Here is an 18,818-nt window from a genome sequence, read left to right on the forward strand (position 1 = left end):
TGGGAGTAACTAGGTGAACGCATCCAAAAGTTGCCGTGTGAGATCTGCTGAGCAAGTTAGTTAGCATACGGAAATTTGCTTGGCATCTGCATGGTACATGTGGGGATGGGGGGGGGGTGAGGTGTTGTGTGGCTGCTAATGTTGCCACATGCAGATAGTGGTGGCAGTAGAACTAAAAATAGGATGTGGTTGGGGAAAGCAAAAACAGTTGCCACCCATGAGGTTATGATAGTGATGCGATGTAGGTGGTCACCCCAATTGTTGCCATGTGCATGATGTGGTTCTTGCCATGTGCATGCTCTAGTTGTTGCCATTGTGTGTATGATGTTAGTTGATAGCATTGTCTGCATGATGTAGGTGTTGCCATCAGCATTCTGTATCTGTTGCCATGTGAATGGTATAGTTATTGCCATTTGCATGACATATTTGTTGCCATCTCCATGCTATAGTTATTTCCATCTGTTTGTTATTGCATGATGTTAGTTGATAGCATTGTCTGAAATGGTGTAGTTATTGCCATCTGTTTGTTAGTATGTGCATGCTATGGTTTATTGGCACGCCAGTGCACGGTACAGTTAATACGTGCTAGGGCCAAGTATCACTACTAGGGGAAAGCCTATACACAGAATCTTACCAGCAGCGCGTTTCAAAATAAGGCGCTGCTGCAATGTAGCAGTAGCGCGCTCCGGCAGAACTCGCTGCTGAAATAAAAGAAGCAGTAGCGCGCCTCCTGTAAGCCGCGCTACTGCTATAATTCCCACGACCCCGCCGCGAAGCTAGTTCTAGCAGCAGCACGTTAACTGAAAGTGCGCTACTACTAGGTCGTTTAGTAGTAGCGCCTTTCCCTATAGCGCGCTACTGCTAAAACTAGCTATCTTCCACCACCCACGCTCTCCTCTATCCGATCCACTCACACTCACACTCACTCGATCTCCCCCTCAACCCCCCCTCCCCGCGCTAGTCCTCCCACCCCTCCTTCCTCTACGCCGCCGTCACCTCCTCCTCCTCGCTGGACTCGGTACCGCCCTCATCCTCCGGCCCCTCCTCGCTCCGCCCTTCCTCCTCCGTCCTACTCTCTCCTCCCTCCTCCAGTCGTCCCTCCTTCTCCCTCCTCCCTCCTCCATCCACAACCCCTCCTCCCTGCTACATTTTGATTTGGTAGGCTAGTTCATATGCAACATTTTGATTTAGTTCATATGATTTAGTTGATTTAGTAGGCTAGTTGATTTAGAACATTTTGATTTAGTTGATTTAGTAGGCAAGTTGATTTAGTAGGCTAGTTAATTTAGTTGATTTATAGAACATTTTGATTTAGTTGATTTAGTAGGCAAGTTGATTTAATAGGCTAGTTGATTTAGTTGATTTAGTTGATTTATAGAACATTTTGATTTAGTTGATTTAGTACGCTAGTTGATATTGCTTCTCGCGGAAGAAGAATCAAATTGCTTCTCGCGAAAGAAGAATCAAATTGCTTCTCGCGGAAGATTTGGCATTTGCCTGCTAGCTGTTGGTTCTATTCTAGAAGGTGTTAGTAAGCTATGAAAATATAACTGAAGAAGAACCAAAAATATCACATGCTACTGTTTTTCTTTCCTGTGAAGTGGATCGTTAATCCTTTGCTCATATTGCTTTATGAAAATGGCGCCACCACCACCACCACCATGTCGACTGTGCAAGTCAAGGTGCGCCAGCAGCCTTGCAACTAGCAAGCTGTTTGGCATCTACTTCCAGCCGAGTTTTCGTCGTGCGGTGGTAAGAAATTATATGAAATGTAACAACTATTTTATTTTTAGTGTTGCCATTACTGCATTGTGTCATTTTGCTTTTTTTACACAGATCTTCCCATGCAATGTGAGGTTGAAATTCAACAAGCTGACAGGAGACACTGTGACATTTGAGGCTCCTGGGGGACCGTACATATGGAGGTCGAGAAAGGACGCAATATATCGCGGATTGGAGGAGATGGATGGGCTCGTTTCCTTGCCCACATGCGTCTTACTGGTGGTGAGTTGATCAGCTTCTCCTTCAGAGCAGAAAGACCCAAGTTGGCTGTCATTTATATCAACTTGGTGGAAGATGATGAAGATGACGAAGATGATGAAGATAATGAGGACCCACTCAATGAAGATGATGATGACCCACTTCATGAAGCCATCGTAGCTCAAAGAATGAGGCTGAGCGAGGAGGAGGTGTGCAACCTATGGGAGATAATTCCGCCACGTGCTGACTTTGTCAGGGTGCCATTCGTGACCCGCCTGACAAGTACCATGGTCGATCGACATGATATGGTATGTTATACTTACAAATGCAAATTATCCGATGATATGCTTAGTGTAGAGTCCAATGATATGTTGTGTGGAATCTAGTCGATGATATGCTTTAGTGTAGACTCTGATCACATGCTTATTAGTGTAGAATCTAAGGAACTATTAATAGTATAGATAATCCATATATACTTATTTGCAAGAGTATGTGCGAGGCTATTTATTAATTGATATGTTTTTCTTATTCATAAATTGGCAAAGAGCCTATCTGTGAGTTATGGTATCAAGCCTGATGAAGAAGGCTCAGCTGGACTACGCCTTACCGCAAGGGGATCTGTCACAACCTATACTTACCGCATGGACACGGACGGTCGCACACACTTAAACTCGGTTGGGTGGAAGAGACTCCTCGTTGGCAAGAATCTTCGTGTTGGACAGGCCATCCTAATTACTATTAGGAACACCCACCGCCCAGGCTTGAGGATGATGATCGTCTTCGATATCATCTAGAACTACATATGTGTGTGTGGCTATATCATCTAGAACTACATATGATAATCGTCGTCGATATCATCCAGAACTACATATGATGATCGTCATCAATATCATCTAGAACTACATATGATGACCGTCATCGAAATCACCTAGTACAGCTTGAGGATGCATGTTGACTATATATGAAATTGTTATCTAGTACGCCCTCTGTTCCAAATTACTCGTCGTGGTTTGAACTAAAACCACGGCAAGTAATTTGGAATGGAGGGAGTACTACCTAGTACCTATAATACTTTATGAAATTGATATCTAGTAGTACCTAGTATCTGGAAATTGCAGTTTATTGAAACTGAAACAGGGTAGGAAGCGGCGGGGGGGGGGGATGATGAAAGATATAGCAGTAGCGAGGGGCTAGGAAACCGCTACAACTAATTAATAGTAGCGCGTTCCAGAAAAGCGCTGTTGATATAGTCAACAGTAGTAGCACGGGTGTGGACCGCGCTACTACTAACAGTTAGCTGTAGCGCCGTAGTAGTAGCGCGGCTGCCCGCGCTGCTGATAGCCTCAAAACCCGCGCTACTACTAGGGTTTTCTCTAGTAGTGTATGTTCAAGTTTGATTGTACTTGCTCTAGTTGTGCAGATCGAAAAAGGAGGACAAGGAATGAGTTCGGGAAATGGTGGGAATCCCTGGTTCTCCAGTTCTTTACAGGCACCGTCATGGGATGTGCATGGTTGTGACGAGCTAAACTCAACTAGCCCTTTGTTGCCACTACTACAGCAGTACTTGGACGCAGGTAGAGTGTTCTTTTTGTGAATATAGAAAATAAGATAAAATAAGTGCAGCATGATTGTGAAAAAATAAAAAATGCTTAATATAGATAAATGTAAAAAGTAGGGGCATTGGGTGGAAGCGCACATACCGGATGTGGATGGACGAATGATTAGGGAGAGCCTAGCAGTCTATCACACCCAAGGAACCGGCTGCCAATACAGGGCTCATTTACGGGATCAGGATTAGTCGACCAGCTAACACCAGGTGCAACTGCAAGTACGTCGAGTGCAAGTAAGTGGAAACCGTAAAAACCATATGTTTCTGCAAAGTACACATGCATTTAGATTAATAAAAATGGAAAAATGGCCAACTAAGAAAGCAAAAAACAGGGGAGGTAAGAGAGAAAAAAATGTAAAGTGTGTAGTATTGCAAAGAAAAGCATAGTAGTTGCCATATTTCACTCGCAAAAGAAAGTTGCCATCCGTATTGCCAAGAGGTGGAAGTTGTAGTATGCGAATGTGGAGTTTGAACAGGTAGTAGAACATGGCAAAGTATGAACTATCTTTAAAATGAAAAAGGAATTGCGTACTGAAAAGTCCATGCTGGTCTAACTATGGTTGGAAATATAGAAGGTGCGTTTATGCATGAGTGAAGCTGCCATCTGTGAAACACACGAACATGCCGTCTACCAAAGCTTCATGCTTAGTATAAATTATTTAGTTGTTAATGGTGCCTGAGTCATGTCAATACCATGATAAAAATGTTTGACGAAAAATTTGTGCATGAATAAAATGCAGGGGCTCCGAACGCAGCTACTGCCACTTGGGGAGCACTGGCTATTCCAGAGTCGCACGCATACCAGAATTCTCAACCAAACTACACTTAGCAGATTGTCATTCGCAAGGCAGGCATGTCAAGAACCAGAAGAAACAATAGTCTTGAATCAGATGTGAACAACTCAAGAGCAGATGACTCAAACTCGGATGCGGAGACAATTGGTGAACATGAGGATGAAGATGAACAAGCTGATGACCAGGGAGAGGGTGAGACACATGAGCATGAGTGTGAATAAGATGATGATGGGGTACAGTATGAGCCACATGAGGATGAGCTACAATCTTCACTAGCACCTCCAGCACCACCTTATGTGCACATGAAATTTGCTACATTTTAAGATGCAAAGGAGTACTACCAGAGTTATGCAAAGTTCCATGGGTTTGCCGTATACACATACCATCACAGAAAACTAGTAAAAACAGGAGAATGCAATAGAGCTGAGTTAAGGTGTTTCAAGTCGAGAAAGAACAAGAAAAAAAAGGGGAATGGTCCAGTCATCGGAGAGAGGCAAAGAGATATCGTGGTCAAAACAAATTTCCCTTCCAGAATGAAGCTGAACGTCGAAGAGGCCTGGTGGGTGGTAACAAACTATGTGGGACATCACAACCATGAAATGATAAAGAAATTTTATCTGGTTAGGTTTCTGAGTGCTCATCGTGGGTTCACACCGGAGGAGCAGCAGTTTGTGAAATTGCTCCATGATTGCAACCTCCAACCTGGGAGAATGGTCCACATCCTATCAATGATACACAGCAAAACAGGGAAGCTAAGCAGCATGCCATATCTTCCTTCAGATGTGGTTAACCTAGTGGCAAACTACCAAAGGGAAAGTCAACTGACAGACATGGAGGACACAATTGCATACTTCATGGAAAAAGAAAAGGAAGACCCTGATTTCTTCTACAGAATCAAGTTGCACGGGGAGGACCACGTGATGAACATGTATTGGATAGATGGTGCAGCACGCAGGGCATAGCACTTTCGTGGTTGTGTGTCCTTCGATGCAACATATCTGACCAATATGTACAAGATGCCATGTGCTCCATTCATTGGCATAAACAATCACAGCCAATCACTGTAGTTCGGGTGTGGGTTTATTAGGAGCGAGGATGCTAGTAGTTATATTTGGCTATTCAAGACATTCAACGAATGCATGGGCGGGCTTGAACCGATGAACATCATAGCAGACAAGGATTTTGGTATGTGTGTAGGTATTGAGGAAGTGTTCCCTAACACAATACACGGGCACTGTAGGTGGCATGTTATTAATAAAGCAGAAGAAACATTGGGTCCCTTTTTTTGCTGAAAGACCGGAACTGCACAAAGCATTTGAATTGTGTGTTGATCACAGTTTGACACCGGAAGAATTCGAGCAAAGCTGGAAAGCAATGATAGATAAATACCAGGTTCAAGACAACGAAACATTACAAAACCTTTGGGAGAAGAGGAAGTTCTGGGTGCCAGCTTATTTCATGAAGTGCTTCTACCCCTTTCTACAAAAAACCCAATGTAGGAAAGGTTTCAACGCAGTTCTGAAGAGATATGTGAACCCAGGGAACTCAATTCTTAGGTTTGTGCAGCAGTACAATGCAATTCAGCAAAAAAATTGGGTGTAGAGCTACAAGCATTAGCAAAGACAACTCTAAAGAACGCAAGGATGCTGACATGCAACCCGTTAGAGAGACAAATGATGAAGGTTTATACCCGACAAATATTCCACAAGGTTTTTTGCATTCATGGTTAACGGGGTTTTAAATAGAAAAAGTTGGTTCACTTAGTAGTTTAAATTTAGTTGCCATGTTGGGTGTACAAAAGTTGTTGACATGCTTGTTCGTAGAACTAATTGGCATCTTGTGTGCACATGTAGTTGCCATGCTGGTTTTAACAGTGGTTACCATTTGGTTGTTTGAATGACATATGCATTGTAGATGAATAGTGAAGATGATGCACACTTATTGAAAATAGCCATGTGAACTTGGCATGCATGAGTGACTTAAAGTTGCCATTATGTATCACAAAAAGGTTGCCATGTCTGTATAAAGTCTTAGTTGTAAACTTGCCATGGTGTGTCAATGAAATTTGTTGTGAGTTTATCAGCAAACTGATGCCGTGCGTTGAATGGTACAAGTTGACATGCTTGCTCTAACAAAATAAAACTTGCAATCCTGGTGTAAAAAAACAGAAGTTGTCATGTTGGTGTCCAGATGACATGTGCATGGTGGATGAAGTGGTTGGAGTTGAAAACTTGTTGAAACTGCTTTGTGAAACTTGCCATGTATGAGTGACTGTATTTGCCATCATGTAGAAGTATTAGTTGCCATGTTTGCAGAAGGACTCAGCTATAATTTGCCATGGTGGGTCATTGAAACTTATTATGTTTTGACCATGTAAAACTTGTACCATGTTTTGCATGGTCAAAAGTTGCCATGAATGTTGTAACAAGTAAAACTTATCATGTTTATAGCACTATGAAAAATGGCATGATTGGAGGACTTTAGTTGGCATGCTTCCTAAAGTGGTGAGGCTTGTAATGCTTTAATCAGTGGAAAATGTCATGTTCAGATGACTTAAGTTGCCATGCATGAATAACTGGAGTTGTCGATTGTGATTGAATGAAATTCACATGAGTGCACGGTGAGGCCGCGCATGCATGTAGCTGTTTTTGGGTGAACTAACTTGTAATGTAAAATAAAAAAATTGCAAGTTCCAATGGGAGCTAAGGCTATCAACCAGTTACACTGTGTCTCAAGTCGGCGACTTCACGTACAAGGTTTGCACCATGCGGGACATGTCGGACTCCGAAGCTGAAGACCCGAACAAAGGAAGAAACTACATGGTTACGACGTACATAACAGAAGGGGTGTATTACTGTCAATGCTGCAAATTTGAAAGAGATAGTGTGATCTGCTGCCATATTCTAAGGGTAATGGACATGAATGGCATGAAACATGTGCCACCAAGGTACATACTTGAGCGTTGGTCTTGGAACGCAGATGAAGCACTCTGCCAGCATGGCTCACATCAAGTACTCGCAAAGCATGAAGATGGGCCCAACATAACTATGGAAACAGCCATGCGTGTGGTGATGACAAGGAGATTTACCAACATAGCAGATGAGGCTTGCAAATATGATGTGATGAGTAGAGCATTTGAGAGGCACACAAACATGCTAGAAAGGGAATTGGAGTCAATAAAGAGGAGAATGGAGGAGGAGGCACTACATCGATTCCCAAAGAAAAGCAAGACTGCTCCTACGTCAACAAGGCCATCAACAGAAAACACGGAGGTTGGTTCCGGCGCATCCAACACATAGACGCACGTGAGGAACCCTCCAAGGACAATCACTAAAGGGTAACCAAAACAGATAAGATACAAGTCAGTACTCGAGATCCAAGCAAAGCACAAGAAGCCTACAAAGAAGATAGCGGCGGAAGCTTGGGCTACTTAGAAAAGTGAGTCAGCAAGCAGGTTGTGTGTGTTACAAATTTGGAATGATTGGTCGAATGATAAACTATAGGTGCGTCCGCGCCAATTTGGTGTCGTTTACCGTTACAAATTAAAGCCATTCATTGTGGTATGAAAAAAAGACATGAAAGTTGCCATGTTGCTACACAAAAATGTAGTTATTCAACTATGGCAAAGAGTAACAGAGAGCTTAGGCTCTCTGGAAAGTGGGACAACTAACGGGGTGTGCATTTTGGAAGTTTGGATTGTTTGTGGTTATCATAAAATGTACGTGCGTCCGCATCAATTTGGTGACATTTAGCATTTCAAAATCAAAAAACATAGTTGTCATGTGAGCAGACATGAAAATTTTGCCATGTTGCTTGAAAAAAGGTTTTAAGTACACGCTGTAAAAGAGGTGAGAGTTTTGAGGAAAAGGTGCCACTAAATTGCAACTATGATCAACGTGAAAAATGAAAAGCCAATTGCAAAAAGTGTTGCATCGAACAACTATTGTTTACTTGACATTCTGAAGAAAGGATATTGTCGTGACAATGGGCCTTTACGGAACAGAAAACTAAAAAAATTGACACCCTTATGACAAACTATATGATCTGAAAGTAATGTAACAACGAAAACAAAATGTTAGCACAAGCGTGATAGGCCGGCCCACTTACAGAAACAAGGTCTGACATTGAAGTTATATGTTGAAAATTACAAGCACAGAAGGTTCACGACAACAAACGATGGTCTAGTGCGGTTACAAGAACGACATTGATACTGAAAAAGAAAACAAAGGGTAGGGAAATAGGGACGCAGTACCTTACATTCATCCGAACATTGAATGTAAGTACATAGGTAAAATCAGAAGTGTTTCATTATCTTGTGCAGTCACTTTTATCTCTTGATAGCATCTTTAATGTCAGACTCCAGCCAAGCCAGTGCACCCTCCCGCTTGTTGAAATCGGTAGTCGTGACCTAGTTCCACAGATAAATCTTCCTAAGCTCTGCGACTATTTCTTTGTTCAAAGTTGGCACCTTCCTGCCTTCCCACTTTGCAAGATATTCGAGAGTGTAGACACCACAGTAATAGCTGGTTTCAGGGAGCAATATGGAAACAACGGATAAAATAAATTAGAAGTTGCCATGCTTTAAAAAAGCAGAAAATATGGTACAAAGGATGTTGTGGCATGGGTGGTAGTGCAAAAAATGATGTTGTGTGACGAGTAAAAACATTTAGGTAATGTGTGGTACTGAAAAAATTACCATGCTGAGCTAGTTGAAAATGATATGCTTGTGAGAAATGTCAGCAGCAAAGTAGTGAATGTTGGAGAAGACACTTAGAAAAAATGAAGTTGATATGTTGAACAAATGAAATTGCCATGTGAAGTAGGTAAGAAAAAATGGCATTTATATGTAGTGTGATATTCATAGTAAGAACAAAGGGGTAGAAGTGACGTCGGAGCGGGGTTTTGTGATCATGTTGAAAAAATTAGTAATGTTGGCAGAAATTGCCATGCCCCTAGGAGTTAAGACATGTCATCATATTGGGTTGAAAAGTTGCCATGCACTATGAATTGAAGTTTCCATGGTCCTGTAGATGAAGTTGCCATGTAGTATGTAGAAAAGTTTTCATGGTTGTATAAATGAAGTTGCCATGATCTTATAACTAGAGTTGCCATGTAGTATAACTGAAGTTGCCATGATCTTATAACTAAAGTTGCCATGTAGTATAACTGAAGTTGCCACAATCTTATAACTAAAGTTGCCATGTGGTATAACTGAAGTTGGCATGTAGTACAACTAGAACATAAAAATAGAGCAAAACTGACATGTAAAACTGTGTGAATTAGCTGTACACATGGAAAAAGAAAAGAAGGACATAATCTTACGTGTTTACCTGCTTTTTGGACTTCACATACTCGATATGTAAATTTTTTATTTGGACCTTGGAGCCATTGTAGTGACACGTCTAGGTTTCCTTCAAGTTGTTGATGAAAAACTCTGCATGGGAGCGAAGCGATTCGTCATCTCCCGAACGGATTGAGTCGAGGACATCAAAATGTTGCTTCGCCAAGTTGATGCAAATCGTGTAGTAGTGACCAGCTTTGTCGTGTGGGTCATTGGGAGCAAGATGTTGAAACAACGCGAACATCACCTCCACATTTCACAGAAACAAAGTGTCAAAAGTAAAAGAATCTTAAGGACTAGTTAACAAAATATGGAGATAAAATACGAAAAGATCAATTGTGTGAAAATCGGTGAAGGGGGTAATGGGATGCAACATTTTGACCATATGGTACAAGCAAAGAAAGCAGTAGTGGAAAAAAGGTTTCAAAAACCGAAAAAGGAAGGGTACTTACAAATTTCTTCAATGTGAGCTTGAAGTCACCATGCTGGGCGAACACTTTGCGAACTTGTTTGTGAGAGAAGTCGCCATAAAAAATCCTCCTGGTGATGGTTGTGTTCATAATGACCTTATCGGGGTGGATGTCAATGTGGCTGTTGATGAAGCCAATACCCGCGGAGACAACATTCTGGGAGAGTCTGCCGGCAGGCATCAGCGACTCAGCGAGATCATCCATGAGAACAAACGTCTCAAAGCAGTCGATGACCTTAGTTCTGTCCAAACATGAGCTGGAATAAATGAGCAATGAGAAAATAAAAAAGAGTAGTAGACATGAAGAAAGGGTCTGAACTAAAAAAGCTGGGAGAAGAAGTGGAGGATGAGAAGCATCTTACTCTCTGATTGCATTCATGTTCTTGCTATTACTTCGCGCATTTCCAAAATGCCTAACGATATCGTAAAGTGCCTGTTGTTGCTTTGTGGCCTTTATTGGAGGTTCAGAGTCCACTTCTGGGGGGGTTGCACAACCCTTGCCTGCCGCACAGAACCTGGGGTAGCACTGCTCTGCACATCAACAGAAGTGGTAGGTACAACAGATGAGCTAGAAGGGGCTTGTGTCTGCTTTTTTTCCCAAGGACCACATCCTGCTCCATCTTGTGTAGCGCTTCATCCATTGATGATGATATCTCCACAGGTGATCCTGCGTGTGGTAAACAAAAAAATGTGAGGAAGGCAATTTGTAAACGGCCATGCAGTTAATAAACCATAGAGAACAAAATAGGGCAATGGACATAGAGAGTAAAGCGTGTCGGAAATTGCCAACAAAACGAAAAAATGTAAGTTGCCAACTCAATAGTCATATGCGGGTAAACCTTGAACAATAGGCTCGACAAATTTGACAGCCTTTCCGCCATCAAGAATTGGCTGCGCCATCATCAGGTCCGGCTAGGACGGGAATGCATATGAGACTGGGATAGCATCAACTGGCTCCTTTGGCTGGATCAAATCAATTCTGAGGCTAAACGGTGGTGGCGTGAAAGCCCTAGGGTGCCTGCCCTCGTGCTCATTCTGCTTTTCAATCACACCAATAGACACTGCCAATGGAGAAAGATCAACAAAGACGTCCTTGTCGACTGATTCAGCATCCTTAGGCTTCGCAGTAGGGCGCGGAGTCATGTCTGGAATATCAATAAGCACCTTCTTGCCTGTCCCTTGTGCAGGATGGTCAACTCTTGGAGTGTAAGGGATACCCATATCCAGTGGGACACGTGTGTGCTTGAGCGTTGGATTGGGATGAATCTTTTCTTTGTGAGAGACTGTCGGTTCCTGCACCGTTCCACCTCCAAGTACATTCCTGTACATTCTTGCCCTGGGGGGGGGGACAGTCAGGAAAAAGGTTGAAGCATGCACATACCCTGTGTCCTGACCATGCACATTGCCTGACTAATCAACTCTTTTCCGAGGGCTCTTCCTGGTACCGACTGCCTGTTTAGCTGTTTTCTTGTCAGCTACAAGTGGAGCATCTTTGGAAACAATAAGCGGATGAGCGGTGCGATCATGCGGTCCAGCCTGATGTGCTTGTTGCGTGACTACCGGACCCTTATTTTCCACAGCAGTTGTGGCAGCCGTAGTTGTGCAATCTTCACCTACTGAGCAAGGTTGCTCAGACTTATCAGCGGTAGTGTCTAGCACATGCACGTTAGGCTGCTGCGTTTGGTGCAGAACATCAGACACTGCTGGGCTACCTTTGATCCCCTGCCTCATGGATACCAATGCCGGCGCAACCCCCACTGTTCTTGGGGAGACCAAATCATCGGAACCCCCTAATCCTGCACCTTCATTGTCGGTCAGCACGGCAGCAACAGATGAAAACAACTTAGCTGGAGCATCAGAACTAGTGACAGCATGTGCTTTGACAAAGTCCACATTGTCGGATGAAGCAAGCTTAGCGTGCATGCACTCCAACGGTTTTTTTTCTAGCTTTAGCCATATGACCAGGCTGATGGCTTCTCTTCTTTAGCCTGCATGTAAGTACAGTAGTAAAATAGAAAGGTTGTAAGTTGTCGTGCATGAAAGATGTAAGTAAAATTTGCCGTTGAGTAAAATGAAGGTTAACACGGCTGGAAACAGTGAAAAAATGATGGTAGTATTAGACAATATGAAAAAGTTGCCATGTGGTTAATGATTTGTAAGTGTGAATGAAAATAAGTTCAAACAGCAAAAAGTGGTGGACATGTTGTGGATCAGAAGATAGTAATAAAAAGCCATTTATGTAGGGGTTGAAGTTACCACATGGCGGCTAACCGTAAGTTGGCATGTATGGTGCATGAAAAATGTATGAAAGTATAGTTGCCACCTTAGCGGGCAGGATGGCAAAATGTAGGTGGTGACATGAATGTATAAGGCACAGAGTTGGCATGTGTGGCCATCTAGAAGTTGCCATGTAATTTATGTAAAACTAGCCATGCAGAAACATTACACTTAATGTACGTATGTCGTACTGCTAACCTTTTCTCTGCATCCCTCATGTCCTCAGGAACTACCAGATCTCCCATGTTGGAGGATGCAAAGCGAGGAGATGAATGTGTAGCCGTATGAGCCTTGCCTGCACGAGCTGAAGATCTGAAGGCAGTTGAACAATTTTCTCTATGGTCACTCTTCCACCAGCGGTTGCCTCCCTACAAGAAAAACACAAAACATTAGTCGCTGAGGGAGAACGATGAACCAAAAATAGGTAGAATAAATAATTAATGAATTAAAATTGCAAGAAACAATAATGAATAGAAATGAGACCTCTTTCTACCAGCAACGGGGTCCAACTTTCTCCTTTTGGAAGCAGCTTGAAGGTCCGCATCTTGTGCATCCCTATCCCTTTTGGAGGCTTCGGTACCAGAATGCCCACCCAATCCCTGTCCAGTGGATGTTTCAACACATCCACGATTGTGCTCAAGCAACGTGTCATGCTCAGTATCGTCCATTCTATTTTCGCCATCGTTACAGGTGTCCTCTTGCTAGTCATCATCGTCGTACTCACTGTCATCAACTGATAAATCTTCATCGTTGGGGGGTATCTCTTGCGAATCATTGTGGTCGTATCTTCCCCTAGATCCAGTTGGACGAGAAGTGCCACCACGAACAAAAGAACAGAACTGGTTGGCAACTTTATCTCCATCGCCAGCCGACATTGCAATCCAACCCCGTACAAGGTTGCCAAGGGATTGGTCATACCGGACGCAAACTGTCCGACAAGATTCTCAACGTTACTTCGCGCTTGTGTTTGAAGAAACAATATGTAAATGGGAGAGAGAAGAAACCGCTCAGCCAAGAGTGTGAGCTGTCTTGAAAAAATAATGCATCGAGAAAAAGTAGTGCGTTACTTACCGTTGAAGGGCATGAGGCATTTGTGTGACCATCCATCCATTTGCTGAAGTTGTCGGGGCCCCCAAATAAGCTGTAATCAATGTTGTGTTCTCCCATAAGCTGAAAAGAAGAAGAAAAGGTAGTAGGATTGTAAAGCAAAAGGTTAGTAGGAAGTTGCCACATTGTTAGAATGTGAATGTGGGGGTTGAACATTGGGGGTAAAATGACTAGCTTGTAGCTTGCCAAACGTCCCATCGGGCTTCCTGTCTACAGAGAGAACAACCTTGATTGCGACATCAGTCCAACCACACACAGCAAACTTGTGTGATGGAGGCAGACCGCCAACCGGGTTAAGGTTGACAGTGCTGATGTCAAGTTTATCGACATACATGAGCTGAAAAGAAAATATGAAACATGCAGGTCAAGGCACTGGCACAAAAAATATCTTGTAATGCAAAAAAAGAGTAAGAAAACACTGTTGAGTGGGTGGGTGGGGGGGACTTAGAGCGGCAAAGTGAAAGTGGTTTGGCATGAAGTAAACTTGCCATCAGATGCAGCTGGCAGCCTTTGTTGTACATTTTATTGGATAGTGAAGTGTGAAGGAAACCAACTATGAATTTACACCAGTTCATGTTGGCAACATTCCCTATCTGGTCCTGCGAGATAGAGAAAATGACAAAAAGAACAATGAAAAATCATAATCTACAGCATTATGTTGGTAAAAAAGGAGAAAATGAACTTGAAACTATGAAATAATTGTATAATTAAGCAGGTAAGGTGCAAATCAGATACGGGACAAAAAATCATACCAGAACAGGAAATAATAGTCCCCTGGGAGCAGGTATGATTTTTTGTCCCGTATCCGATTAAGCATAAAGCAGAAAGCTGCTAGGGCGTAATGATGTCGTCGGAGCAAAGACATTTGATATCAGCTACATGAGCAGCTTCCTCTTAAAATCATAGTCGCTTGTTTGCATCGCACCAAGCATATTTGCAAAAGCAGAGTTCGCTGGGAGGGCCGTAAGCCCAGGGAACATTTCAGAAAAAAGACATGCTTGCACCTTCGTATCCACCTTGTAAGGGACATCCATGCCGCCATTGGGGACACCAAGTGTGTTGAAGATAGATTCTTCATCTAGTGGAATCCTACCACGTCCTGGTATGAAAAATTCCCTCTTATCCAGATGGTATAACATCGCAAACAAGTCACACATGGGGTTATTCAAGTTGGTGCACTTAATGTTCATCAGGGACTGCATCCCCATATCCTTTGCAGCTTCTTTCTGGGCGTCATCGAAATCTTGATATAGTTCTGTTAGACGTTCATGTGATCCCCTGTTGCGCGCGACTTTCTACTGTTGAACGCATGTGCAAAATTTAAGTTAACAAGGAAATAATAGGAGCTCAGGGGGTGGCTGCATCACAGACAAAACCATGTTTAATTGGGGAGAGATGGAGCCATATAGATTGTACATACCTTCTTTGCATTGCGATTAGCACCACCCACAACTTCAGCTCTTGGCAGCATGAAATCATCACTATCAGGGTCAGGGACAGTCCAGACCATGGTTCTGCAAAATGCCAAAAGAAGACGTGAGTACAACCTGAGTGGTAATGAAGTTGCCATCCTACAAATATGTACTAAATAAATACACAAGAAGCTGACATCTAGGAAAATTGGTGCACAAATAAAAGCATGTTGCCATATGGTTGTCGGTCAAGTCAAGCTGACAGTGCGCCGTTTGGACAGAAATGCCATCCAAAACAACTCGGACATCTATAAAAATGTTGAGCAGGCAAAGTTGCCATCACTAGTATATATATTATGAAAAATCAACATAACGGTATGATAGCACTGTAGTTGCCATCCACACTATGTTGCAAAAAGGTGATAAGTTATCATCCACTGATCTACAGTCAACAGACATAAAATGTCATCGGAGATAGTTAACACGAGTTGCTTTTCTCTGAATTTCAATCATATATATGTAAGATAGTGTAGTTGCCAGCAGTGTCCACAAAGGATGTCAGAACTTGCCATCGTCATCAACGTGATCCACGCTAGCAACGAAAAAATATCGCATATCATTGAGACATGAAAAAAATGCACAATCTATCTGTTGTAAAGCAACACCATCAGTCTGTAACAGTGAAAAAAGGGTACCTCTGTAGCAAAAAAAAAGCAGAGTGTACTCTGTTGTAAAACAGATGGAATTGCAGATTCTAGCAAACAGAAAGTGCTGATGAAAAAGGTTTGGGCAAAAATTACCATCCATGGCCTAGTAGACAAGATAATAAGTTGCCATCCATGGTCTAGTAGTCAAGCTAATAAGTTGCCATCTGCAAACATATTGCATCTACAATTTTCTCAAAACATACATGGCAGCAAACGGCATGCGAGGTTCAAAGGGCACTACACTAACATCAGATTTGTAGATCTAGCATCGCAACACCATGTTTCAGTCTGCTCTTCCATCAGATTTGTAAATCTAGCTTGAGAACAAAAATCACTAGTTCACTCTACTGACACATCATATTTGGGGATCTAGCTTAAGAACGCACCCAGAGAAGCAATCACATACCGCACAAAAAAGTGTTGTACAATGCGAAACTGACCTCACCGAGGAGAAGAACACTTTGGTGGTCACCGGAGAGGAAGTCCTCCAAGGAGGAGCTCTGGCGAGTAAGCCCTTCTACACCCAATACCTGATGGAAATTCGTCGCCACCTCACACAAAAGCCTTGCTGGTCGAGTGGGGAACTTCCTCCGGGCGAGGCAGTCGACTTGCCAGTACAGTTCGTCGGCGCCCCGGACAACAACGACGGCCGACTGAGATTCGTCGGACTCAAATCCCTCATTGGCGGCTCCCCGAAGAGAACAAAGTGTGCAGTTGGAATGGGAACCACCCAGAGAATGGGGCGGGGAGATGGGTGCAATGCAGACGGGAATGGGAGCAAATGGAGAGGGGGAAGGGGAAAAGGGGCACGCGGTGGCGGTTTCGCCATGGTGTACGGCAACTGCTCGGGTGGAGTGGGGGAGGAGAAGTGGGCGAGGCGAAGTGGGTGGGCAGTCCGGACCGAGACACAGTTATTCCAAACAGTGGTGTCTGTCCTAAGTGGCAGCAGTAGCAGTCAAGATTTGTGCAAAACCATCATACGTCCAGTAGCTAGTTCGGACCGAGGGGTGGAAACACGGACATTCGGGAGTTATCGATACCCTTTTTTTTACGAAAAAGGGTCTTCCTGCTTTAGATTATAAATGCGTCGACGATGCCGATGCTGCCCGGATAAGTCCTAAGGTTTCCCCCGGTATGCTGCTGGCACTGGGGAAGGGGTATCACCGACGCCCCTTAGGAGGGCCCGGCAACGCCCACGGGCGCAGCCACGCCAGTGGCGAATGAGCCGCCAGAGATTTCTCCCGCCCCGAAACCACCACTGCCACCCTACACAATCGGAAGCGCGCCGCCCAACATGCCGCACACCAGCCTGTGCCACCACGGATACCGCACCGTTTTCACCTTCTCATTGAGGCCACCAACACGAGACCTGGAGGTAGGACGAGAAGACAACAGGCTCGGTGGCAACCGCAACGCAGCTGACAGGAGGGAGCTGAATGAAATATGCCCTAGAGGCAATAATAAAGTTATTATTTATTTCCTCATATCATGATAAATGTTTATTATTCATGCTAGAATTGTATTAACCGGAAACATAATACATGTGTGAATACATAGACAAATATAGTGTCACTAGTATGCCTCAACTTGACTAGCTCATTGATCAAAGATGGTTGAGTTTCCTAACCATAGATATGAGTTATCATTTGATCAATGGGATCACATCATTAGAAGAATGATGTGATTGACTTGACCCATTCCGTTAGCTTAGCACTTGATCCTTTAGTGTGTTGCTATTGCTTTCTTCATGACTTATACATGTTCCTATAACTATGAGATTATGTAACTCCCGCTTACCGGAGGAACACTTTGTGTGATACCAAACATCACAACATAACTGGGTGATTATAAAGGTGCTCTACAGGTGTCTCCGAAGGTACTTGTTGAGTTGACGTATTTCGAGATTAGGATTTGTCACTCCGATTGTCGGAGAGGTATCTCTGGGCCCTCTCGGTAATGCACATCACTATAAGCCTTGCAAGCAATGTAGCTAATGAGTTAGTTGCGGGATGATGCATTACGTAATGAGTAAAGAGACTTGCCGGTAACGAGATTGAACTAGGTATTGAGATACCGACGATTGAATCTCGGGCAAGTAACATACCGATGACAAAGGGAACAACGTATGTTGTTATGCGGTTTGACAGATAAAGATCTTCGTAAAATATGTGGGAACCAATATGAGCATCCAGGTTCCGCTATTGGTTATTGGCCGGAGACGTGTCTCGGTCATGTCTACATAGTTCTCGAACCCGTAGGGTCCGCACGCTTAAAGTTCTGTGACGATCGGTATTATGAGTTTTTGTGTTTTGATGTACCGAAGGTAGTTCGGAGTACTGGATATGATCACAGACATGGCGAGGAGTCTTGAAATGGTCGAGATGTAAAGATCAATATATTGGATGACTATGTTCGGACACCGGAAGTGTTTCGGGAGGTTTCGGACATATACCAGAGTACCGGGGGGTTACCGGAACCCCCCCGGGGTTTTAGTGGGCCTCATGGGCCCTAGTGGAGAAGAGGAGGGGCGGCCAGGGCAGGCTGCACGCCCACTCCCCCTCTAGTCCGAATTGGACAAGGAGGGGGCGGTGCCCCCCTTTCCTTCCTCTCCTCTCTCCCTTCCTTCCCCTCTCCTATGCCAACAAGGAAAAGGAGGAGTCCTACTCCCGGTGGGAGTAGGACTCCCCCCTTGGCGCACCCTCCTCCTTGGCCGGACACCTCCCCCCTTGCTCCTTTATATACGGGGGCAGGGGGCTCCTCTAGACACAACAATTGATCATTGATCTCTTAGCCGTGTGTGGTGCCCCCCTCCACCATATTCCACCTCGGTAATATCGTAGCGGTGCTTAGGCGAAGCCCTGCCTCGGTAGCATCATCAACACCGTCATCACGCCGTCGTGCTGATGGAACTCTCCCGCAAAACTCTGCTGGATCGGAGTTCGTGGGACGTCATCGAGCTGAACATGTGCTAAACTCAGAGGTGCCGTACATTCGGTACTTGGATTGGTCGGATCATGAAGACGTACGACTACATCCACCGCATTGTGCTAATACTTCCGCTTTCGGTCTACGAGGGTACGTGGAAAAAACTCTCCCCTCTCGTTGCTATACATCACCATGAT

The 18,818-nt window shown here is 43.9% G+C and overlaps 1 protein-coding gene across 4 annotated transcripts; it reads right to left on the reverse strand.

Annotated features, from left to right (window-relative positions):
• Positions 1 to 8,423: 8,423 nt before the first annotated feature.
• On the reverse strand, positions 8,424 to 16,597 carry LOC119362522. 4 transcript variants are annotated; one of them, XM_037627766.1, is made up of 13 exons: positions 16,137 to 16,597; positions 14,998 to 15,091; positions 14,582 to 14,875; positions 14,066 to 14,176; positions 13,804 to 13,914; positions 13,542 to 13,640; positions 12,954 to 13,398; positions 12,669 to 12,838; positions 11,033 to 12,181; positions 10,556 to 10,860; positions 10,177 to 10,435; positions 9,706 to 9,817; positions 8,424 to 8,906 (listed from the first exon to the last, which is right to left on the reverse strand). In XM_037627766.1, the coding sequence occupies exons 3-8, from the start codon at positions 14,783 to 14,785 to the stop codon at positions 12,813 to 12,815; spliced, it is 996 nt and encodes a 331-aa protein (XP_037483663.1). In that variant the 5' UTR covers positions 14,786 to 14,875; positions 14,998 to 15,091; positions 16,137 to 16,597; the 3' UTR covers positions 8,424 to 8,906; positions 9,706 to 9,817; positions 10,177 to 10,435; positions 10,556 to 10,860; positions 11,033 to 12,181; positions 12,669 to 12,812. The 4 variants fall into 4 exon arrangements, with proteins under 4 accessions (XP_037483663.1, XP_037483661.1, XP_037483662.1 ...); XM_037627764.1 differs by having other exon boundaries at positions 9,706 to 9,971; XM_037627765.1 differs by having other exon boundaries at positions 9,714 to 9,971; positions 10,177 to 10,450.
• Positions 16,598 to 18,818: the final 2,221 nt, after the last annotated feature.

The sequence above is a fragment of the Triticum dicoccoides genome, chromosome 2B (genome assembly GCF_002162155.2).
Source record: "Triticum dicoccoides isolate Atlit2015 ecotype Zavitan chromosome 2B, WEW_v2.0, whole genome shotgun sequence".
In the NCBI taxonomy this organism is placed as follows: domain Eukaryota; kingdom Viridiplantae; phylum Streptophyta; class Magnoliopsida; order Poales; family Poaceae; genus Triticum; species Triticum dicoccoides.